Here is a 25,531-nt window from a genome sequence, read left to right as displayed (position 1 = left end):
GCAAGAGAATTGCAAAGAAAAATTCCCTTGTATAATTCAGAAAAAAAAGTCTCATTCTAATAGCAGATTTTTGTGTTTTCTAATTCATGATTTTACACCTTTTAGCTACATTACTTTGCCTAATAAAATGTGAAAAAAGTGTGGTATTGTATCATTCATAATGCAATAATTCTAATGATGCTCTCTTCAAAATAAAGTAATACATATTTGATGAAACTGTGAATCACTGAGAGCAATTGTACTTCTTTCATTATCCTAATGCATAACAAGATGAGGATCAGGGTAATAATAGTAAGTATAGTAAGTATTCATTGTATTTAATTTTCATTGTAATAGGTCTTTATTTGAGTTTGATTTTTGTGTTCTTTAAATTCATTTAGTTTTAATTAGTTTTTAGATCAGGTTTGTTAGGTAAGTTTTTGATTCCCCCCAAATTGATTAGTTTTAATTAGGTTTATATAAGTTTTACTAATGGAATATTTGCTGAACGGAGTATTTAAAAAAAGATCATTGAGTATTGTGTAATATTGATAATGAAGTCCAACAATTCCTAAATGAGTGTTCCTTTTTCTGGACATCTGAACAGTAATACCCAAAAATTTACATTTAAAATAAACCCTGAAAGCTCATATGGGAAATTATTGACAGATGAAAATGAATATATAATTATGATTTTAGCTATAGTTTGTTTTATAAATATAAAATGGAGTTTCAGTTACTTTTTATAGCACTTTCATTTTCATTTTGATTTATCAACAAAAAATGTATTCTGTTAGTTTTCATCAACTACAATAACTTTGGTCAGGATATTATGAAATTGAATGAAGATTGAAAAGATTGCAATATTCAATCACGTGATCTGTGTTTGCTCACTATAACACATTGCAGAATTAAACATGCGGTTATTTTAAAATAATGTGGCTATCTATTGTCAGGCAGTATATCCAGAAACCTGCCCATGCAAAGTCCATATACAGTGGAAGTCAACCGCCTCGACTCGACATTTTCGGTTTATGACAAAAATGTCTGGAAATATTTGCCTCGGTTCTTGGACCCTAACACAAGGTTCATGCTGAAGAGTTGAGTTCATGCAATAACAACCGCGTATAAAAAGAGCTACTGAATTTGTAAACAATAGATTCAGCTTCACTGGGGTCGTGATAACACGTGATAACAACCGTGTAAAAACAGTGATTTTCTATCTATCTATCTATCTATCTATCTATCTATCTATCTATCTATCTATCTATCTATCTATCTATCTATCTATCTATCTATCTATCTATCTATCTATCTATCTATCTATCTATCTATTCATCTTTTAAATGTTTGCCGTGTCAAACGCCGCTGACGGAGCGCGTAAGGCTGTGCTCCAAGCTTTTGTTGTATTGTATTTTTTGTTGTTTTTGTGGGTTTATGTACTGTTTTAGACAAAATTTGAATTATTGCGTCAGAATGTGACATCTTGATGCTCCTGGAATTAGCGTTGAGATCCGGGGTTTTACTGTGTGTACTGCGTTAGCGTGTAATTCAGCATGCAAGTCTGCAGATCGTTTCATCCAAGTGAGATCAGTGAGAGAGATTTGTGGTCGTGGGCTAAATGTTTGCATGTAGTATATTGTAATTACTGATAAAAGTTTATCACTGGCTAGAGTCACGCTTGTAATGATAAAAACTGGAACTTTTTGGTCAGTCGGCATTTTCTTTTTTAAACTGTTCATTATATTGTCTTATTGTGTTTTATAAGGTAGCTATTGTCAATAGTTTTCCTCTTAGAAATAACTTTGGTAATTTTATTCAGATACGTATATGTATCTGTAGCGGTCCTTGGCTAGAGCCAAATTCTGTCAATTAGTAATACTTTTATTCCTCCAGTTGAACAAACTTTCATATGGACCACGAACACATTATAGTCTCTTCTACATCTCTGTTAAGATTCTTTAAATAACTCAGGGCATTGAAGCGATCGCAGCTTTGACCTGTTTGCAAGTAGTACATATGCTACTGTATGTCCTCATGGCAGCAATGTATGCAACAAACAGAAAGCTGTGTGAATTTGACATGTGGCTGTGGAATGTTACAGCGTCACGCTAGTACATAGAACGAGAAGTCACACTTTTCAATTTTCTTTTGAAAAATCCGTCTGTCCACAGGCAGCCCAAAACATAAAGTCCAGTTAAAAATATGATTTCATACCTTAATTTCTGTTTCTAGTATTCAGGTGCTGTAGGTATAATTCACATAGCCAATCATCAGAAAATTGCATCTTCAAATACCTGTGTCTTTTCTTTTCAAAAGGGATGACTTGTAGCGTGGATGTTTGACCCTGTACACATTTAGAGCCTGGTGCCTAATGTTGCAGGTCATGGTATGCTGGCGAGTACATGCACGTTTGGATGCTGTGTGCAAAAGTAGTGTTCTGAGCCGAGCTGAGTGGGTCAAAGCTGCGTGCGGATGTGATCATTGCCAGGATGCTGAGTGAGGCAGGAGGGAGCTGTAAGGAAAAGGTTTGGGGGATAGAGGGATCAACTTACCAGAGATTGGGGGCTGGATGCCTGACTGGTCATTGGAGCTGAGCAATTGGGCCTGAATTATCTCCACCACACGCTTGAAACGTCGGCTGGGACCTGATGAGCAAGCACAATATTGTTATAACACTTGAAACGTTATTAAGGGTGTACTCTAGCTTGACTACCGTATTTGCCGGTGTATTGGTCGACCTTTTTCGGTCCAAAACCGACCGAAAAAAATCGACCTCGACTTATACACCGAGTCATAAAATTTAACTTCGTATTCATCGCTTCAAATGTGATGGTAACCAAGGCCGTTTCTCATGCATCTCATTGTGCGTGGGTGTGCGTCCGTCAGGCTCATCAAACAGCGAGAAACTGAATCATTATAAAGCGTTCGTCGCATTAACACGCATCCTCAGCAACAATTTCAAATATTCTCACCTCAATAACGGACATTGAAAGCCAGGCAGCGACGATGACCGCTAGGGGGAAGTACTGGGTATTGAGCGAATGTGCGAGTCATCGCGCGTCAAGCAACGACAATAACTACCGGTACGTAAACATTCAATCGCCATGTCTAAATGAATGTCGTTGGCACTTAGAAAATATTCGCCAAACTTGGCCAGACTTCCAGGGGAAGAGGCCGAATTTTCACTTGTTCTGGCCGACCGGAGGATCCAGCCGAGGCGGACGCTTTACGGCGGTTGAGTCGTTGGCACTTAGAAAATATTCGCCAAACTTGGCTGGACTTCCAGGGGAAGAGGCCCAATTTTCACTTGTGGTGGCCGACACGGGGAACCAGCCGAGGCGGACACTTTACGGCGGTTGAGTGGTTGGCACTTAGAAAATATTCGCCAAACTTGGCCGGACTTCCAGGGGAAGAGGCCGAAATTTCACTTGTGGTGGCCGACATGGGGAACCAGCCGAGGCGGACACTTTATGGCGGTTGAGTCGTTGGCACTTAGAAAATATTCGCCAAACTTGGCCAGACTTCCAGGGGAAGTTAGGGTTAGGGTTAGTTTTCACTTGTTCTGGCCGACATGGGGAACCAGCCTAGGCCGACTCTTTATGGTGCAAGAGCCGTTGGCACTTTGTAAATTTGAACCGGGCGGCGTGCGCGAGCTCGCCGGCCGCTGGAAGTCGAATGAGGCTCCGCGATTTCATCCGCGGTGCTCATAAAGTGCCGATCCGCTCGGCGGAAGCTATTTTCGGCCACTTGACGCGTGCGCACGGCCTCCCGGATGTGCCGGGCGGCGTGCGCGAGCTCGCCGGCCGCTGGAAGTCGAATGAGGCTCCGCGATCTTCTCCGCGGTGCTTATAAACAGCCAATCCGCTCGGCGGGAGCTATTTTCGGCCACTTGGCGCGTGCGCACGGCCTCCCGGATGTGCCGGGCGACGTGCGCGAGCTCGCCGGCCGCTGGAAGTCGAATGAGGCTCCGCGATCTCCTCCGCAGTGCTTATAAAGAGCCGATCCGCTCGGCGGGAGCTATTTCCGGCCACTGCGCATGCGCACGGCCTCCCGGAATTTGAACACATTTCGTCAATAAATTCCGCATATTTCTGATTGAATTTTGAAGTTTAATATAATGCAACAATTGTACTCGACTTATACAAAGGATATATCATAAAATCGTAAATTTCCGTCGAATTTTAGGGGGTCGACTTATACACCGAGTCGACTTATACACCGGCAAATACGGTGAATTTATAGGTAAACGTAATCATTGTGTATATGTGTATATATATATATATATATATATATATATATATATATATATATAAAAAAAAAAAAAAAAACTTTTCCTCACCCCCCGTGGGTGGTCTCTTTTTTCCCTTCAAGCTCGGGTCCTCTACCAGAGGCCTGGGAGCTTGAGGGTTCTACGCAGTATCTTTGCTGTTCCTAGTACTGCACTTTTCTGGACTGAGATGTCAGATGTTTTTCCTGGGATCTGTTTCAGCCACTCCTCCAGTTTGGGGGTTACTGCCCCTAGTGCTCCAATGACCACAGGTACCACTGAAGTCTTAATTCTCCAGGTCTTCTCCAGCTCTTCTCTGAGCCCTTGATATTTCTCAAGTTTCTCATGTTCCTTTTTCCTAATGTTACCATCATTTGGGATGGCTATGTCAACCACAACGGCTTTCCTCTGCTCTTTGTCCACCACCACAATGTCCGGTTGGTTCGCCATTACCATTCTGTCTGTCTGGATCTGGAAGTCCCAGAGGATCTTGGCTTGGTCATTCTCTACCACCTTTGGAAGTGTTTCCCACTTGGATCTTTGGACTTCCAGTCCATACTCTGCACAGATGTTCCTGTACACTATTCCAGCTACTTGGTTATGGCGCTCCATGTATGCTTTACCTGCCAGCATCTTACACCCTGCAGTTATGTGCTGGATTGTCTCAGGACCTTCTTTGCACAATCTACACCTGGGGTCTTGTCTGGTGTGGTAGATTTGGGCCTCTATTGCTCTGGTGCTCAAGGCCTGTTCTTGTGCAGCCAGGATCAGTGCCTCTGTGCTGTCCTTCAGACCAGCTCTTTCTAGCCATTGGTAGGATTTCTGGATATCAGCTACTTCAGCTATGTTTCGGTGGTACATCCCATGTAGGGGCTTGTCCTCCCATGATGGTCCCTCCAGCACCTCATCTTCCTTTGATGCCCATTGTCTGAGACATTCACTGAGCACGTGATCCGTTGGGGCCTTATCCCTGATGTACTTATGGATCTTGGATGTTTCATCTTGGATTGTGGCTCTCATGCTCGCTAGTCCTCGGCCTCCTTCTTTACGGCTAGTGTACAGTCTCAGGGTGCTGGACTTGGGATGGAACCCTCCATGCATGGTTAGGAGCTTCCGTGTCTTGATATCTGTGGTCTGTATATCTTCCTTTGGCCACCGTATGATTCCTGCAGGGTATCTGATTACTGGTAGGGCGTAGCTGTTAATGGCTAGGGACTTGTTCTTGCCATTGAGCTGACTTCTTAGGACTTGCCTTACTCGATGGAGGTATTTGGCTGTGGCTGCTTTCCTTGTTTCCTCGTCAAGGTTGCCATTTGCCTGTGGAATTCCAAGGTATTTGTAGCTGTCCTCAATGTCTGCTATTGTTCCTTCTGGGAGTGAGACCCCCTCTGTGTGGATTACCTTTCCTCTTTTAGTCACCATGCGGCCACATTTCTCAGGTCCGAATGACATTCCGATGTCAGAGCTGTAGATCCTGGTAGTGTGGATCAGGGAGTCAATGTCCCGCTCGTTCTTAGCGTAGAGCTTTATGTCATCCATGTAGAGGAGGTGGCTGATGGTGGCCCCATTCCTGAGTTGGTATCCATAGCCCGTCTTGTTGATTATTTGGCTGAGGGGGTTCAGTCCTATACAGAACAGCATTGGGGACAGAGCGTCTCCTTGGTATATACCACATTTGATGGTCACGTGTGCAAGTGGCTTGCCATTGGCTTCAAGTGTGGTTTTCCACTGTTTCATCGAGTTGGCGATGAAGGTTCTCAGAGTCCCATTGATGTTGTACAGCCTCAAGCATTCAGTGATCCAAGTATGTGGCATTGAGTCATATGCTTTCTTGTAATCAATCCAGGCAGTGCTCAGGTTGGTACGTCTAGTTCTGCAGTCTTGGGTGACTGTTCTATCCACCAGGAGTTGATGTTTTGCTCCTCTGGTATTTTTACCAATCCCTTTCTGAGCAGTGCTCATGTATTGATCCATGTGCCTGCTGATCTTATCTGATATTATGCCCGACATCAGCTTCCATGTTGTGGAGAGGCAGGTGATTGGCCGGTAGTTGGATGGGACTGTACTCTTTGATGGATCCTTCTGGATCAGGATCGTATGCCCTTGGGTTAGCCATTCAGGGTGAGTCCCATCCCTTAGCAGCTGGTTCATTTGTGCTGCCAGGCGCTCATGGAGAGTTGTAAGTTTCTTGAGCCAGTAGCTGTGGATCATGTCAGGGCCTGGTGCTGTCCAGTTTTGCATTCCTGAGACTCTTCTCTGGATGTCTGCCACTGTGATGGTTACTGGGTTCTGTTCAGGGAGCTTGCTGTGGTCCTTTCTCAGAGCCACCAGCCACTGTGCATCCTTCTTATGTGATGCCTCCCGCTCCCATATATCCTTCCAGTACTGTTCAGTTTCCAGCCTTGGTGGGTCTGCTCTGCTATTATTCCCCTGCCACTGAGCGTACACTTTCGCTGGTTGTGTTGTGAACAACCTGTTTATTTGTGTGGCTTCATTCTCTCTTTAGGCGGCTGGCCAAGGCTTGGAGTCTTTGTTTGGCAGTTTCGAGTGCTTCAGGTATGGGCATCTGGCTGTATTTCTTGGGAACTTGCTTTTTCATTGCACCTTTCTGGGCCTCTGTCATTTGGCTCACTTCTCTCCGTGCTATCTTGATTTTGGCCTCCAGCCTTCTCTTCCATGGTGGGCACTGTTGTGGTCGCATATGGTCATTCTTCTTGTAGCCAAGCATTTCTAGGATCACTGCTGCTGAGGTGTATATCAGCTCATTGGTTTCAGTGATGGTAGCCGTAGGAATTGTTGTCAATGCTGCATTCACATCTTCTAGGAGACTTTCTGAGGGTACTTCACTTAGCCTCTGCAGTGTGTATCTAGGTTCCCGAGCATTCATTCTCACCGTGATCTTGTTCTTCAGGTCAGTTGCTGCCTCGTTCAGCTTGATTATGCTTATTGGGGTTTCGTACCCAACCTCTGGACTTTTACATGGATTTAACTCGTCTCTGACCTGGTGCTCTGGTTGGCCTTCGTTATGGCATTTGTGTTGTATCTCATCAATCTCGAGGTGTGATAGCAGGTGCCGTTTATGGATATTGGAACATTGAGCTACTAGTTGCTTGGCCGATAGTGTTGACTGTGGGTATTGAAGTTGCCATTGTTCCCGCATTCTCCGCATGTAACCCCTCTCGCTCGGGTTGCTGGAGTAGTAGCATTCCAACAGATCCTTATTCTCGCATCTCGCTCATTTGTGTCTTGTTCCAGTAGCCCATTTTTCATCAGGGTGCTCTGGTTCCCCAGCACCTGACGCAGACCTTGTTTGTCCGGGCGACGTCTGAGCCGGTATGTCTTTCGTTTCTTGTACTCTCATTATCTCTGAGGTAGGCGGTATCGTTAAGGGTCTTGCCTAAGGACCCACACTGACACTGTTGGTAAGGTAATCGCTCATTGCTCATATTGTGCCCATGCCGGGAATCGAACCCGGGTCTTTGTAAGTCATGTCACTTACTGATTGAGCTAGTCAGCCGTATATATATATATATATATATATATACTATATATGTATATATATAAAGGTCATCCAACATTGGAAAAATATATATATATACTACATATATATTCCTGTATATACATATATATATATATATATATATATATATATATATATATATATATATATATATATATATATATACACACATACACACGCACACACACAACCACCCACTCACAAGCTTACTGACGGCTAATATTAGAGTTTTCAATAAAGCATACAGGTACTTTTTGCCGAGACTATAGGAGAAAACTGGAGTATTAAGGTAGTCAGTAAATCTTAGAATATAGAGAGGTCTAATATTTTATCGCTCATTTGTGAACTACATTTAGTTTACTTTGAAGCATAATTTTCACATTCATGAATTACATTGTTTCTCAGGAGTGCAAAGCACCGGGGGAGCTAGAGTGGCGACCAGGGGTTCACTGGCCTCCCTGAAATATACGTGGAGGCCCCAGGTGTCAGGCCAGAGAATTTCCTTTTGGTATTTTTCCTGGATTTGTTTCCATATTTCGGCCCCTTCCCTGTAGGTAACTCATAAAGAATCTTTATTGTTTTTTGAAAATTTGGGGAGAGGGTTGTAAATTTTTGACCTGACCTGAGAGCAGTGTGAAGGTGACAGAATAGATGCCGTTCTCCTTGCTGGCACAGGTACTCTCTGAGTAGGTGATGTCCACCTGGAACTTCACAGGCTTCTGGAAAACTGTTGGACCAGTCGTGGACTTGTACTCAGCTCGAAAGCTAGTTTGGGATATGACACTGTGGCTCAGACTGGGTATCTGAGGAGGAGATCAGACCATTTATGCATCAGATGTGACGATAGTATGGAGCAAAACAAGGACACATGATGTTGATGTTACATTAAAACACACTGTGATGTTGTCCGATGTCAGCATTGACAGCACGACAAGAACATCGTACTAAAAATCGAGGCCACATGGTACTGTGTCTGTGAACTGGAACTATGCCACGGAGGAAGAACAAATAAAACTAAACACTCCAATTTGAGGCAAAGCTTATATTTGAGATATTTTAACATTTTTATCAGAACTAAACCAACATGTTGAGGTAATGAATATTGATATTGATACATATACCGTAATTTTCAGACTAAAAGTCGCTCCGGAATATAGGTCACATTAGCCATGAAATGCACAATAAAGTGAAAAAAAACACCTATAAGTCGCTCTGGAGCACAAGTCGCATTTTGGGGGGAAATTTATTCGACAAAATCCAACACCAAGAACAGACATGAATGAGCAACAACAGGCTAAACGATAGGTATGCTAACGTGACAAACACAAACGAAGAGCTGAGAACGGGTCTGACGTAACATTCAGAGTTATTAAAAAACAAAAACGATTACATAAATAACATGTCCATCTATCGTCCTTTGTCAACAATGGGTGCGTGCCGCTGACGGCGCTTGCACTTCAAAATATTCCACAGGCCCATATAACGATATATAAATTAGATATCAAATAACTATTATATAAGCAATAATATTATCAAACATCTGTGCACTCTAAATCATTAAATCCATCGATCAAATTCCTCGTCCTTTGTCAACAACACGGCGCGTGCACCCTGACGTCAGCCTCGTCGTTATTCCACAGATCTAGTATATAACTATATTGTAGCGTTAACAAAGTACAAAGAAAGACGTGGGTTTGGTAAACGGCTCTTTATTTAACAAAACAAACTTCCAGGCGTGTGGCGGCATGGACCTCCAGCCACGGAGGTGGAAGAGCGATCCATAGAATAGGACCGGGTGTGCGTAAAAGCCATGATCGAGCCCCATCCACCGTTCCCGGACAGCCACCCGGCCGAGCGCCGGCCCCCGACTTCTATCCACGGAGGTGAAAGAGAGCACCGTAGAGTAGAACCGGGCGTGCGTAAAAGCCATAATAGTTTTTCAAACCTTCTGTGTCACTCCAAATCATTAAATCCTTCAAACTCTTCGTCCTCCGTGTCACTTAGGAACAAAGCAGCTAATGATGCCGGTAGTACGTGGGGCTCTTCGTCATCTTCGTCATCCCGTGACCAATCTTTGTCCTTTTTGTAAACAACCGCTGCGCCACGCCGCGTCGCGCTGCTGACGTCACTTGAAATTCAAATTACAGTAATCCCTTGTTACATCGCGGTTTCACTTTTTTTGGGGACGGAAAATTTTTGAAAAAAAACATGTAAGTCGCTCCTTATTATAAGACGCCCCCCCACCCAAACTATGAAAAAAAAACCGCGATTTATAGTCCGAAAATTACGGTATTTCTATTCGGGGGTTCGTCATATAATGAAGTTCTCAATATATAGTATAAAATACAATATCAATACAATGTATATATATATATATATACAATGTATATATATATATATACTATGTATCTAAAATAATCTGTAATGCATATACAGTCTAAAAACTCCCCTCCAAAAGTATTGGAACAGTCATTATATTTATTTGTTCTGTAGATGGAAACCTTTTGAGTTTCATTACTTTGGTCAAGGTTCTTTGTATGTTATAAAACGTTCTCTCTACACATTTTGGCAAATTCGAGCTCAGTCTTTTATCCCTCAAAATGACTGATTTGCATTTTCTGGTGTAGTTTCTGTACAATTGTTCATGAATTCTTCTCTAAAAAAAGATGGTTGTATCCTTTACTACATAGATGTCAAACTCAAGGCCCAGGGGCCAGATACGGCCCGCCACATCATTTTATGTGGCCCACGAAGACAAATTTTGCATCAGCTTTGTTTCATTACACCATTACAAACTGTCTTCACTTTTTAAAAAGTAGAGATATTGCTAGCAATTTTTATTACTATTCATCTTTTTAAACTATGTGTTTACTAGTTTCTGATTTCAAAACTAGTTATTCATTAGTCTGTCGTGTAGCCTATACTGTAAATAATATATGGCGTTGACGGTCATAATGGACCTCTGACTATGACTACAATGCAGACCGCGACAAAAATGAGTTTGACACCCCTCCTTTACTAGAAACCTTTGGAGATAGTTCTTTACTACAAACCTTCGGAGATTGTGTTTGTTGAATTCATCAACAATTGTTTTGAGGCCTTTACCGGTCACACATTTCTGACATCAGCAGCTTCTACTTTTACTCCTTGTTTTCCCTCTTTTGAGGCGCTTTTGTTTTTTTGCTTACTTCAGCCTGTCAGAATAAATTTATTTTTTGTTGTCACTCTGTATCCGAGTCCTCTCCTTGATCCAAGTCTGACAGTCTCATAGACATCCTTATGTTTTGCTTGCTATGGTTTGATTCACTTCTAACTAGTGGATTCAAACCAAATATGTTATCTCCTTAAGCTACGATTCTGATGTACAAAGTCCATAAAAGCTGAAGTGCTGGAGTTCTAATACTTTACAGGAGGGTGTATCAAGAGGAGACAAAGAGACACCTACAGAGAGGAAAGCGTGGACAATGTCTGCTTTTATGGAGCTGAGAGGTTTGTCTTTGATCACAATGAAGATCTGCTCGTCCTTCTCCAAGTTGATTAAGTTACCAAACCAAGATTTTTTTGCAAGTCTACAGAAAAATGAGACAGATGACATCAAAACTTGAACTTATAAAATGGTATAATCAATAATACTGTACTTTTGTGAAGGCAAAGAATCATATGGTGTACTGCCGTGTCACTTACTCTGGAGAAGAGTCCGGGGTGAGACTAGACATGTCCTCCTGTGTGGGCACTGCACATGCAAGAACTGGGTTAGTATATACTTGAGTGTGTGTTTGAATCTGTGTGTTTAGAGGTGTACTGTATTCAAATAAACATAATGAAGGCAATTTTTTTTTTTTCATCCAGGTGCCATGACATGTTGTTTGCTCTGTTAAATTGATTAACATGTTCAGACTAAACCAACAAATTGATTTATCGACACAGTTGACCATCATTTTGGGGACATGGGTATGCTGGAGCCTATCACAGCTGGACACCTGCTAATCGAAGGGACCTACAGTATAGTCAACCATTCAATTTACGAACTTCATTGAACCAAGCATGCATGTTTTGGGAATGTGGGAAGAGACTGGAGAAAACCAGCATAAGAAGTGGGAAAACATGCAAACTCCATGCAGAAAGGCCGGAGTCCGGATTCAAGCTCACAAATCGCTGAATTGTGAGCCCTATGTGCTATGAACCAGTACACTGAATTGATTCAACCCCGAAAAAAATACTAGCTGTATAACTTGCAGATCTGGGTAAATGTAAGTTCTTTTGTAGTAGAAAAGAGCCACATTGTTGGATTGCAACAGTATGTTATCTTTTGTTCCATGATCACCAAACCAAGTCTGTTACTTCATTTTGTTTACGGTACATCAACAGCAAATTGTGAAAACAACCTCTTTAGAACGGTAAGTGATGATCAAGATTGGTAACTAATAATCTCAGGCATTCACAATTCATCGTTTATCCACAGGTTTGGTCTACACAATATAAGTGTAAATGTTCCTTTTTGTCGCTGTTATCTGCATGGATATGACTGGGTTCAATGTATGGGTTACATGGATTGTTAGCTCAAAAGCCTGTTTTGGTTGTCTTACTAACAATTAGAGCGCTGCTGCACACATACAAATGGTAAACTTGTCGCAATATGCCAACCCCTCACTCCAACTTTACCTTGCATTTTCCTTCGATGGAAACGAGGGGAGCCCAGGAAGCTGTTCTTGATGGAGTTGAGGCGCGTCCTCCAGGGCATGCCGCCGATCGAGGGGCTGGGTGGAGGTGTTGGACTAGGTGTGCCAGTTGGGCTGTCCTTTGGTGTGTGCACTGGGGTGCCTTTGGGAGTGGGGAGAGGGCTGCCTCTGGGGGAAGGATGGGGGGTAACCTGCGAGTTGGGGAAAGATTTGCCATTGTGGTCAGGGTGCAGGTGGTGGCGGCGCAGGGGTGACATTGGAGGCGCAGGAGAAAGAGGGATGGAGAACTTTGGGGGTACGGTAAGGGGGGGGGGGCGCCTCACATGCGGGCTGTTGGGGATGCAGGGTGCTAAAGGCTGGCTGGGTGTGGAGGGCTCAGACTTGGGGTTGGAGGTGGTCTGGGCTGTTTTGGGGAGGGGGTTGGACCTGGTAGTCAGTAGAGGCTTTGCAGACACTTTGGGCTTGGCAGGGAGGGTCTGGGTGCGAGGGTGCATGAGGGGAGACCCCATCTTGGGCTGGAAGGAGTTGGGTAAGCGGGGCCCCACGCCGTTAAGGCGGACCTCAAGTGAGTGTGTGGGGCTGCAATTGGGGGACTGACACAGATCTGGGGACTGGGGTGGTATGAAAAAACGCCGGTTGGGCTGTAATTTGTCATGCGCCAGTAAACATGACAACAGAGTCAGCCAAGAGAAAATGCGGCAGCCAAGGCATCATCATGGCCCAATAAAAGTTCATTCCCATGAATAAAACACAGCAGGAAATGAAAAAGCGTGTGGCAGATGGGTTGAGAAGTGGAGCAGGCAGGAGGTGGTGAAAGTGCATGAAAGAAAGAAAAACAGAACATGCGATTAGCAAAGTGATTATCAGCCAACCAGAAGGCAGCAGTGGAGCATTCGTGATGCATTAACAGCAGAGATGGACCGAGACCAAAACAGCTGATCCGAGCTCCTATCACTTGGACATACAGTACACTGTAAAAAATTCACTGTAAAATAAAAGTAAAATATTGGGAGCAAGGATGCCAGTAGATTACTGTTGACCTATTGTCATTTATTACAAGAGTATAGTACTGTCTTTTGAATTTCAGTATATTACCATCAGATAATTTGATACCACTTCTACTGTTATTGTAGTTTGAATTTCTAGTAAAGTAGTTTGAAACATGATAGTAGGATATCTGTGATTGTATTTTTACAGTACACGCCACTGTGTTAAATTGGTATTTAATAATAATGCATTCTATTTGTATGGCACTTTTCTGTCACTCACTCAAAATGCCTTCAATGGATATTCATGTTCATTCATATTCACACATTTACACTCTGTGGGGGTAAACTAAAAATTAACCATAATGAGCTACAGCAACTCCATAGTTTGATGCCTCTTGTATATTACCCATATTGAGTATTTTATGCTTCTAAAGCATATAAAAAACACATCCAGCAACATGCTGTATCATGTTAAAGAGTGCCTCCATTTCGTTGTTTTGATGTGGAAATGGAGCAATATAGTTACGTTTGAGGTCGATACTGTATTGTATTCGCCACAACAGCCTGCCTGGTTAATTTTATTGCAAGATGATTAATAAAGACGTGGACTGTATTTTCTGTCAAGAGGTGGAGAGCACTGTGGCGCCTTTCCTTCAGAAAAAACTGTTTTACACTGTCAAATTATTACAACTAGTTATTCTTAAGTATGCATTAACTGAAAATTACACTGTCAAATTATTACAACTAGTTATTCTTAAGTATGCATTAACTGAATTTACATGTATGCATGAATATTTCATGGTATATTACAAATTAAAAAAACAAAACAAAACAGTAACATACTGTTCAAACATCTGAAATTAACAACAAACCATAGTTATATCTTTTTAAATTATATTGATCATCTATCATTTATGTTAACGGACTGATTTAACTGTTAATTTTCATGCTATGGGTGAATATTTAATAGTATTTTGGATGAATATTTAATAGTATTTTACAACAATTATAAAAAAACCAGTAAGATACTGTTACAAATTCTCCATATTCATTACAGTGTATGTTAGGGTTGATAGATTGGTTTGATCCTATGATTATGTGTGAATGTAACCTGTAATAATTAACCAAACTTGTCCTGTCTTGACAAAGTAGTAGAACAAAGTGCTAAGATCCTTTGAACTGATTGACCAAGTTACAGAGGAAGCAATCTAAGTTGTTCTGTTTACACAACATCGTAAAACACCCCCTGCTATGATTTGACTAGAGGCCAGGGGTTTCAACCCCATCCTGTCCACTCTCACCCCCACCCTGCTTTCTCTCAATAAATACTCTCATGCAAGAATCCAAAGTCAGACTTCGTTCGATCATCGCTGTATGCACAGTCGCGAACGAGCTCTCCACTTGCAAGTGTTCAAAAGGCATACTGTCTCACGTGTGGTTCTTGCAAACTAAGTTTGCGTGAGCACCACTCTAACATTTTGGTGCCATGACCCGGATCCCAAACGTGCCCACTGCTGATGGACGGAGGGTGACGTGCTGCATTGTCGACAGACCAGCGTTCATTCGGAGGACCTGGAAAAGAAAGACCTGGGAAGAAAATTCTTCACTGGGCCAGCATCTTAGGTCTGCCTTTGTCTGACAGCAGTGGATTGACGGGATCCGGAAGTGCAACAAACCAGGGGACAAGTAAGTAAAAGCCCTAAAGTTAAAAGTGCACGAGATCCACTCTAACAGTGTACAATAACCAACCATGGAAAAAAATGACAAGAACGCCATGTTGTCTTTAATTTCTTAATTTCTTTCTATTATCTATCTATCTATTTAAAATGAAGAGGAAACTGAAAAAACAGGAGTGGTCTCAAATTTTGGTCTCAAGGTCTATTTAAAATGATGAGGAAACTGAAGAAACAAGAGTGGTTTCAAATTTTGTGTGTGTGTGTGTGTGCGTGTGCGCGCGCGTGTGTGTGTGCGTGTGTGTGTGTGTGTATATATCATCATGAATCAGAAACAAAAAAACTAATCCAAAATGTAACGTGTGTATACAGTTGTATGCAAAAGTTTGGGCACCTCTGATCATTTTCATGATTTTCCTTTAAAATTAATTGGTTGTTCGGATCAGCAATTTCAGTTAAATATATCATATAGCAGACAAACACAATGATATTTGAGAAGTGAAACAAAGTTTATATGATTTACAGAAAGTGTGTAATCATTACTTGAACAAGGTGCATAAATTTGGGCACCCCAACAGAAAAATCCTCCTTTTATACAAGGTCCAGCAAATTGAACACATTTGTAGGTTTAATACAATGCATATAAGTTAAAGAAACAAAAAATATATCTATTTTTATTTTCAAAAAGTACATATAATGCCGTTTTGTTTTGTTTCGTTTTCAAATAATGTTATTTTGGTCTTACCACTGCCACATTTTCTGGACTTCTGGCGAAGCGAGGTCTCGTTTTAATGCTGATTCACTGGCTCTGAAGTTAGTAACCCATAACAAGATTGTGTTTTGAGCAGGTACGGGGTCTACCAAGTCTGAAGCACAAACGGAACGCTCGTTGTGTTGCAGTTACAGATTCATTCTTGATAAACGTTTCCACAATGAAAGCGCGATGCTCACCGGTCCAATTCATGTTAGCAACTGAAACGAAACAAAATAACATTATTCGAAAACGAAACGAAAATGAAATGAAACGAAACAAAACAAAATGGCCTTATATGTACTTTTCGAAAATAAAAATAAAATGTTTTTTGTTCCTTTAATTTATTAGCATATTAAACCTACAAATTTGTCGGACCCTGTATATATATTACTCCTTTTGCTGGTCTAGTCCTCACATGATAGGCATTGAGATTTGGATTTTTATTCTCTCAGGTCAATCACAGCAATCTAAACCTTATGTATCGGCGCATCCCTTAGACACCAGCAAGTGAAGCAGTAAAAAGCTGACAAAACTTATACCCTTCCACCCAATATAGGAGACTGCATGCACTGTAGTGCTGTTGATACAAAAGGCTCTGGAATGAGTGACCTGGTCAAAATAGTGTCAATCCACAGGTGAACAAACTGCAGCAGCTCCAGTCTAATTTAACCATCCAGTTTGTTCTTGTAGCAACATTATAAGACATGTGTGACAACCACGTTACCACAAATAGTTTCACAGACTACAAGTGTGTGTCTGCGTATGTGGAAATGACATGAAACAATCGGCCTCATAAATAACCCTTGTAATGTAACTTTCGCATGCACCTGTACACCGATCAGCACACTAAATTGAAAAATGTAAAGTCCCTCTCCCGCTGTCGTACATTGTAGTTTCAAAACAGCATTGATGGAGCCCCTCATGCTTGCTGCTAACTTGCTGATACGCAGATCATTTGAAACATGTGTGTACATAAAGGTGGCGGCCCGAAGCTCACGAGAGGCTTTCGTTAGAGAAATAATTGATCTGGTTGTAAGGAGGATGTGTTATTTTAATATGACCTACATAGATTTTATATTAACACATTTCTGACTGTTGGGAGCTGTTTTGTGGTCATCGTTTTATGAAAATCAATGTTTGATTGCTAAACGCAACAGGCACTGCTGCAAAGGGGTCCTTGCAGCAGAACCAATCAAAACTCGTAACAACGTCACGTGACTTGATGTCTCCCAATGGCATTCCTCCAACTCAGGAACTAGGAAGTAAATAGTGCCTCGGGTCTATTGACAACAATGGACTTTGTTTGCACTTGGTAAGTTCTTATTTGATATAAATCTTTATTGAAAATGGCTAAGGATAGCCCCGGGGCTAAGTACATGCACTGTGAAAAGCCCTAAAATGTGATAGGATGTTAGGAGTCATCAGCAGTTTATATGCAGTCAATTTTGGCTTCGGAGATTACACATGGCTAATTTACGTTACAGAGAGTAGCTAAAGTAACTCCTGGTTTTGCCTTACCGTCTTTCTCAGATAGTAATCTAACATAAACGTTAGTCAAACAACCCTAACCCAATGCTAATAATAGTTGTTTCACATTCTTGTTGGGTGTTACACTAGCATGTTGCGGGAGCTATTTTTGGCCACTTGGCGCGTGCGCACGGCCTCCCGGATGTGCCGGGCGGCGTGCGCGAGCTCGCCTGCCGCTGGAAGTCGAATGAGGCTCCGCGATCTCCTCTGCGGTGCTTATAAAGAGCCGATCCGCTCGGCGGGAGCTATTTCCGGCCACTTGACGCATGCGCACGGCCTCCCGGTGCTGCCAGGCAGCGTGCGCGAGTGCGCTGGCCGCTGGAAGTCGAATGAGGCTCCGCGATCTCCTCCGCGGTGCTTATAAAGTGCCGATCCGCTCGTCTGGAGCTATTTCCGGCCACTGCGCACGCGCACGGCCTCCCGGAATTTGAACACATTTCGTCAATAAATTTCACATATTTCTGATTGAATTTTGAAGTTTAATATAATGCAACAATTGAGCTCAACTTATACAAAGGATATATCATAAAATCGTAAATTTCCGTCGAATTTTAGGGGGTCGACTTATACACCGAGTCGACTTATACACCGGCAAATACGGTAGGTAAATAAATAAATAAATACGCCACCTAGTAACATTACAAGCACTAACGTTAATATCACGTTAACGTTAGCCATCTAGGTTAATTGCAAGCAAGCTCGGTAATGTCAGTATGGCTGAATACAGTTTGCGAAATACAAAAGGAAATATGCCAGGGTTTCACTATCTTAGTAAAATTTAATGAAAACACTACACAAGTTGGATTGTAGTCTTGAAAGTTTTATTAGAATTGTATTTACTGTCTTCCAATGCAATGCAGACAGCATGCAGTTCAATCTTGTTTACATTTTGGGGGGGGTCCTTAATCCCCGTATGCGAATTGTCATTGGTTTATCAGTTACAGGTGTCCAACGATATGCATCAGAAAACATTTTATTAAAATGTAAGATTGTGAAAAAGGATGACCAAAAATTAGCTCCCAACAAATTGTTTTTGACTTAATATGATGACTAGATATCACACACAAAGAATTGTGTACTCCCTCGATGCAGATCAATTAAGTTCACTTAAATCGCGTTCGGCCCGCCATCTAATAGGAGTCGGGAAACATCTAAAACAGCCTGGATCAGTCCTTTTGAAGACCGGGCTTGGGCACCCCTGGTCTACATGGTGTGTTCAATACAAACACACTAATTGTGTAAAATTAGTTTAAGCAGACTATTTGTTTATTATTGTGACTAGGAATAACATCAAGTTTTTTTTTCTAATTTATGCAGAAATCTGGGTAATTGCAAAGCGTTCACACCCTTGTTTTTGCCACTGTATATTAGGATAAAAATTTAAATGAGGTACAATGACTTACCTAAAAACCCAATACTGCAGGAAACTTTGTTTAAAGTAACATATAATGCTAGCACTGTTTCATTGTGAAAATTCATTTCGTTAGCAACCAAAAAAACACAATATTAGCAGCAATCAGCTTTTTTTTTCTCAGAAGCACTCTGAACCACACTTATTATTTCCTATAGTATCTCAACATCAAGGTAAAAAACGACTAGTTGCTAAATTTTTCAAGATACTTTCTTGTTTAATCATAAGCAGATGTTTCACACTCTTTCTGAAAACATTACCATGCCAAGGTAAAACTTACCCCATCTCTGATTGTGACACAGCATATACAGCCAGATTAAAAATGCGAGAATTTAGAAAAAGCAAGGTTATAATCTAATCATGTAAAGTGCATCATGACAATTATAGGCCCATTTGTAGTTATGGGGAGGTGCAAGTCATGGAATGACGCCACAGCAAGTGAAAAGTCCATCGTCAAGTTGCCAATAAAAGATGAAAACTGACAGTTTCCTCCTCTGAGTCATCAAACTGCACTGATCTTGGACTATAAATACACAGCTCCAAGCGTACTGAAACAACTTCACCACAAACACACTCGTACTGTTCTTCATTTCCACCTCATGCCACCCCACACTCCATCCTGCTATGGGATAAAAATAGCACACACAGAAAGTTGTGTTTGCTCTTTCTGTAAGTTAGAATGTTGCTATGTAAAACTGCTAGATATAAAACATTGTTCTATCTACGCAATAAGCTAAGACTGAAACTATGAGTTATTGACAATTGGTAGGTCACAAAATATTATGCAAAGGGACATATGCAGCGATACATTCTGTTTGGGAAAGCCCTTATGGACTGTAGTTTTTCAGTTTTGCAATTCATTTTACATTGATCCCCTGCTTTATGCAGATGAAAAACCCTCCCTGTGAGATAATATTTAGGTCTCACATTCACCCATACACAGTTGTTACTGTAATCGGCTTCAAAGTGCAGCTCACAAAAGTGGGAAAACGTAAAACATGGCCACTCGTGAGCTGAGGAGTTGAGTGACAAATGTCTGCAGATGTATTGGCTTCACTGGCTTCAACATTTAGTGAGGAAGAATTTTAATTTCACCACGGAATACATTAAGGAGGGAGTGGAAACGTTCTACTGCCTGCAACACGTACTGTGCCACCCTACTTAAGATGCACACACAAATATAACTTGCACAGCATTCATTTTATTTTTTTTAAGCTTTTTGCAGCTCTTTTCTGTGGCTGAAGATGTGCGGTTTGGTCACTTCATCTAAATGCTTATGTTGCGGCGGGCACATTTCAGCAATGTTTTTACTCCCAACCTGTATCACTATAACAGTTGGACTAAGAGTGGGTTGATTGGTCATGTCTTCTGTGTGCTTAAGCGGGAAATATTTTTGTTTTCGTATGTTTTTTAATTTGTCATTCTTTTTTTTTTTTTTTTATTCATTATTAATGGGTTGGGACCCTAAAGCAGGCAAATTTTGGGTGGGTCGTGGACAGCTAGTAACAAAATTGGGAAGTATTTGTCATACAGTGATCCCTCACCATTTTGCGCGTCACCTTTCACGAATGCGCTACTTCGCGAGTTTATGAATGACGGGAGAACGCTGTCTAAATACACACTGCCTCTGAGAAATGCACTGCGGATGTGACTGAGTTTAAGCGCAGGAGGGGGCACGTGGCCACACGCGAGGGAAGAAGTTGCAGGAGTCGGGACACGTGACAATATCAAGTTTGTTCTTTTATTCACTGTAAATGTATAATACACTCACCGAGCAGTGTGGGAATGGTTATTGAGGGAATAAGAAAGGTTTTTGTAGTGTATAGGTATCGGGGAGGGTTTAAAAAGCTTTATTATTGTGTACTGGACCACAATGCAACAAAAGATTCATGCGCAACCGTGACTCACTTTGGTTTTGCTATGCATGGTGTCCCCTGGGTTAGTGTAGTATGGCTATTCTGAAGATGGGCCCTTTGGATTGCTTTGCAAGGTAAACCATACTTCTGATTAAATTACAATACACCCATGCCCTGTAGCGGCCAACAAGAAACCCTACGTGTTGGGAATTTCAACACAGTGGTGTTTCAACTTCTAAATAATGTACACGTATACAGTAATCCCTCGTTTATTTCGGATAATTGGTTCCAAAAACCACCCGCGATAAGTGAAATTCGCGACGTACGGTCACCAACAAGAAGTACTGATCGGGCTAACAGGTTAGCGGAAAGATGCTAATTCGCGATCGTGCTAACACACGAAAACGGACTTCTAAAGGAATGTAAACGAACCTTTGGAGCAATACTATATTGTCCTAAAGGTTAGACGTATGTTTCCTCAATTTAGAAGTTTTATTTTGACTTTTAAACGTTTTTTTTTTTAATTTGGAAAAAAAAATCCGCGATGTAGTGAAGCCGCGATAAACGAAACGCGACTGTATACCGTATCTACTTTGCGGAAATTATTTTTTCGCGGGTGGTTCTCGACCAAATCTCCAACGAAAAAGGAGGGATCACTGTATTCAGATTTTCTTCAGATTAGTACTGAGGCATACCAAGTTCCCACATTGAATATCAAGTGTTATCAAGCGTCAGGAAATATTACTTACTCGAGTCCAGTGGTTCTTAACCTTGGAGGTACCGAACCCCACCACTTTCACATGCGCATTCTTTAGTTAAAAACTAAATAAAAAAAATTCAAATTCAAGACATAGATGTTTTTTACTGGTGCCATGCAAACAACACTTTGTTCAAAAAACATAATGAACTCACAATAAAGTACACACTTGCAAATCAGTGTGACTTCTGCTGTTGCCTTTGCGAGATATGCTTCATCACGAATTTACACAATAAATCAGGTGTGTTTGGCCCTCCGCAGTGGAGGCTCTGCCGAACCCCTGAGACCGACTCACTGAACCCCTAGGGTTTGATTAAACCCAGGTTAAGAACCACTGCTCTAGTTTGTAAACAAACACAGTGCAGTTTTTTCCTCTTGCTAACGGACATCATAGCTGGCAACATGATTTTAGTGGTAGTGTCAAAGAAATTTGAGACTGCATTTAAAAATGTAACAAGTATTTTCAGAAACTATTTGTAACTCACCCTCCTTCCACAAAATGCTTCATTGTCCTTAACGTCTATGAAACGGGTCGTGACTTTGAAACAACTGCCTTTGAACCACAGTTTTATACAGTTTTGTCACAATATTAGTCAAGGAATGAGAGGCAATTTACAATTTGAAAGAGTTGTTTTTGAATAATGGTTATGTTGAAATAATTTATTGCATATCATTCACTGTACTACAAAATGCAAATTATGCTAAGCTCTGAGAACTCTGAGAGAGAAAAAAGATGCTCTATGAGCTAAACGTATCAAAAATGCACCAGAACGTGGCCCAAACTATGTTACCTGTACCCATCCATAACCATTTCAGGATTGGCGTGTTTTAAAACAAGAAAAGTATGAAAAAAACGGCCAGGTTGTTAGAATTCTGGCCTGTTTTACAGGATGATGATGAAGAGTGTAATTTATGAGCTGGTGATGAGTGGCTTCCATACAGTACAGTATCTGCATGTGTGTGAGCGCCATGACATGGCAGGGAAGCAAGTCAGTGAGGATACACCGAAGGAAACCAATAAGTACCATGGACAGACAGACACTTACCCTTGGACTGTTGAGTGGACTGATGGACAGACCAGAGGACGCACCACTGATTGAACGTGACCTACACACACACACAATACCACGAAAGTTAGTCGTCATTATTTATTCGATAAACTAAGACAGAATACAAGGCAGAAAGCACACAACAGGCAGATTTTTTTTTCAACCGAAACAACTGATGGCTTGAGAGACATCTGGTCTCAGAACTTTGGAGCAGTGACTCATATAAGTAGGAATATTCAACTGTTAAGAATCAGAACCTTATGAGACTTTGAAGAGAGATGGCCATAGTCCAAGCAAAAAACTATTACACTAATTTATTTCTTTTTCTTTATGTTAATGTTCAATATCCCATTGTTCTTTTTATTTTAATCTTCATTTACTGCTTGAATTTAACTCACCTGTTAATCAGTGGTTCTTAACCTTTTTGGAGGGACCGAACCCCATCAGTTTCATATGCGCATTCACCGAACCCCTCTTCAGTGGGGGTGGGGGGTGGGGGGGTGGGGGGGTGGGGGTGGGGGGGGGGGGGATGACATACCAGCAAATCAGTGTGACTTCTGCTGTTGCCTTTGCAAGACCAGTTCAGATATACGTTATCGCGAATTTACACGACATTCAGGTGTGTTCGGCCATCCGTGTCGGGGGGTGGGGGGGGGGGGGGGATGACATACCAGCTCTGCCGAACCCCTGAAGCCGACTCACCGAACCCAGGTTAAGAACCACTGTTCTAAATGTAGCAGAATAGTTGTGAAAAATTCAATTATGTTTGCAGTGTATGAAAAGCATTTGGGTTGTCATGTCATGTCAATCTATTTTCTAACACGAAACTCACAAACAGGTGACAACATCATGTGCGACTAGTAAGCACCACTAACAGGTCACACCTTTTTTTTGAGGATGGGCCACATGTAATCCATAGTGAGAGCGGCACTCAACTCCCACAGGGCAACCAACACGGAAGCTACTTCCAAGGCCCCACACATTCCACACTCCAGCCTGGGTTTCATTCCCAACTTCAACACTGTAACACTTTTTTGCCATACACCGATAGGCAAAATGAAGCCTCCTTAACCACTGGGGTATCAGTTAACGATTTATTAGTCAATGCTTCATTCACATTTGTGCTGTATGGACACATGCTGTACAGTGACAAGTATAGCAAATGAAATCTTGAAATGTATTTTGAAAGAATCTTCCAGTTCGGCAAAACTAAGCTTCATAAACCATTGAGGCTTTCCAGCCAATTAGTTTTCACATGCTTTTAAGCAATCATGCTTTATTTTCTCTATGGCGTCATCAAGCAGTAAGCTACAAATTTCTACTTCACGTACAGGCAGAATAAAATAAGAATGTATTCTTAACAGTGTCTACAGTTTTAAACTGTCAAAATGATTGGGTATCAAAGCTGTTACCACGTTAAGTAGAGCTCCGCTCAACGAACTATGCCAGGGGTCTTAAACCTGCAGGCCAATTGCGACGATAGTTTGTGGCCCTCACCTTAATATCAAAGTTTAATGTTAGTGTGGCCCACAAATTTGATATGAATGGTTGTGTGCGGTGCTGATTTGAATGTGTCTTTTTGGTAGCATATACGTACTTGTGCGAAAAGCTCTTTTCTTCCTTGAGCTTCAAGTCCAAATATAGGTTTAGACTTCCTGATGAGCAACTTCAAGCTCTGCTAAATCTCTCAACTGCTTCCTCCCTCATACCAAATGTGACTTCGCTATGCAAGAGGAAGCACTGCTAGGTCTCTAGCATCAAGAAGTAGGCAGAGGCCATGTTCAGAACAATGTTCTTTACAAGGTTAAAGAGCTGTTACTGTAACACTGGAGTATAAGTCGCATTTTGGGGGGAAATGTACCGTAATTTCCGGTGTATAAGCCGCAATTTTTTCCCAAAATTTTGAACCCTGCGGCTTATAGACCGGTGCGGCTTATATAAGATTTTTTTCGTGATTTTTGTGATGACTTGATCACTTTTACTCTTAACACTATTATATACAGTAAAAGCTACAAAACAAACTGACAAATAACTCGTTTTCAAATCAGACGAGTAAAAACTGGTCAAATATTTTTTAAAAAAGATATTAAAAGTGAAGACAATTTGCAATTCTAGTAACGACACACGAATTTGATGCACAATTTGTCTTCGCGGGCCACATAGAATGATGTGGCGGGCCGTATCTGGCCTTGAGTTTCATACCTGTGCTCTAAACCCTTTCTCTTACTCTGCCATGTGACTCAGAGACTACACAAAGCAGTGGCGCTGGTTAGACAATCTGCATTGTATTAAAACCCAATCAATCAGCATTTAAATTCAATTCTTCTGACATTTTGCTCACCCAAAACAAGTTGTAATGAATGTGAACTTTTAATGCATTTTATTCAGAAGGTTACTTTGAACCCTGAGGCTTAAATGGCAGCGCGGCGTACTTATGGATTTTTACGGCCTCCAGGGGGCGCTCTAGCAGGAAGCAAGAGCGAGACAGGCAAAGAAGAGATAATGCGCCGAAGAAGACGTGCTAGTTTGTGTTTACAACAATTCGCGCATCACGCAAAATGCGATCAAGACGGACATTACTGAAAGGAAGCTTTTATACACAAACCGTCATCATGGGGGACAAAAGAAATGCATATGATGCCGCTTTTAAGCTAAAGGCAGTCGATGTTGATGACATTGTGTTGCGTCACCCTTTTCTTTATTTCGTGGTCCGTCTACTCTGGAGCTCCAGGGCCTCCAGGGGGCGCTCTAGCAGGAAGCAAGAGCGAGACAGACGAAGAAGAGATAATGCGCCGAAGAAGACGTGCAAGTTTGTATTTACAACATTTCGCGCATCACGCAGAACGCGATCCAGACGGACATTACTGAAAGGAAGCTTTTATACACAAACCGTCATTATGGGGGACAAAAGAAATGCATATGATGCCGCTTTTAAGCTAAAGGCAGTTGATGTTGATGACATCGTGTTAGGTTTAATCAAACCCTATTAGTGCTGTGTTACTTCCGTGTTGCTGCGGTATTACTGCCACGTCACAGGCAGTGTTTGGAAAGAAATGTTAAGGTACGT

At 41.6% G+C, this 25,531-nt stretch overlaps 1 protein-coding gene and 1 long non-coding RNA gene across 7 annotated transcripts in view; one reads left to right on the top strand and one right to left on the bottom strand.

The window, feature by feature from the left end:
- LOC148400053 (serine/threonine-protein kinase BRSK2-like) overlaps positions 1-25,531 on the bottom strand; it is a 139,657-nt gene that overhangs the window by 7,885 nt on the left and 106,241 nt on the right. For 4 of the 6 annotated variants that reach the window (XM_088371886.1, XM_088371887.1, XM_088371890.1 and 1 more), the window contains exons 13-18: positions 22,462-22,522; positions 12,432-13,089; positions 11,454-11,502; positions 11,215-11,338; positions 8,392-8,572; positions 2,535-2,627 (exon numbers count right to left, since the gene is read on the bottom strand). In XM_088371886.1, coding sequence (XP_088228012.1) covers positions 2,535-2,627; positions 8,392-8,572; positions 11,215-11,338; positions 11,454-11,502; positions 12,432-13,089; positions 22,462-22,522 — 1,166 coding nt within the window. Of the gene's footprint in view, positions 1-14; positions 2,475-2,534; positions 2,628-8,391; positions 8,573-11,214; positions 11,339-11,453; positions 11,503-12,431; positions 13,090-22,461; positions 22,523-25,531 lie in introns of those variants that run through there. The other 2 variants (XM_088371891.1, XM_088371892.1) reach the window with 2 other exon arrangements.
- The window catches only part of LOC148400054 (uncharacterized), a 13,622-nt gene continuing 8,585 nt past the window's right edge, over positions 20,495-25,531 (top strand). Inside the window, exon 1 of the long non-coding RNA XR_015857711.1 lies at positions 20,495-20,792. This is a non-coding gene — a long non-coding RNA (uncharacterized LOC148400054). The remainder of the gene's footprint in view (positions 20,793-25,531) is intronic.

The sequence above is a fragment of the Syngnathus floridae genome, chromosome 3 (assembly GCF_059516105.1).
Source record: "Syngnathus floridae isolate MCC-2025c chromosome 3, RoL_Sflo_1.0, whole genome shotgun sequence".
Classification (NCBI taxonomy): Eukaryota; Metazoa; Chordata; class Actinopteri; order Syngnathiformes; family Syngnathidae; genus Syngnathus; species Syngnathus floridae.
This window is presented reverse-complemented; position numbering and strand designations above follow the sequence as displayed.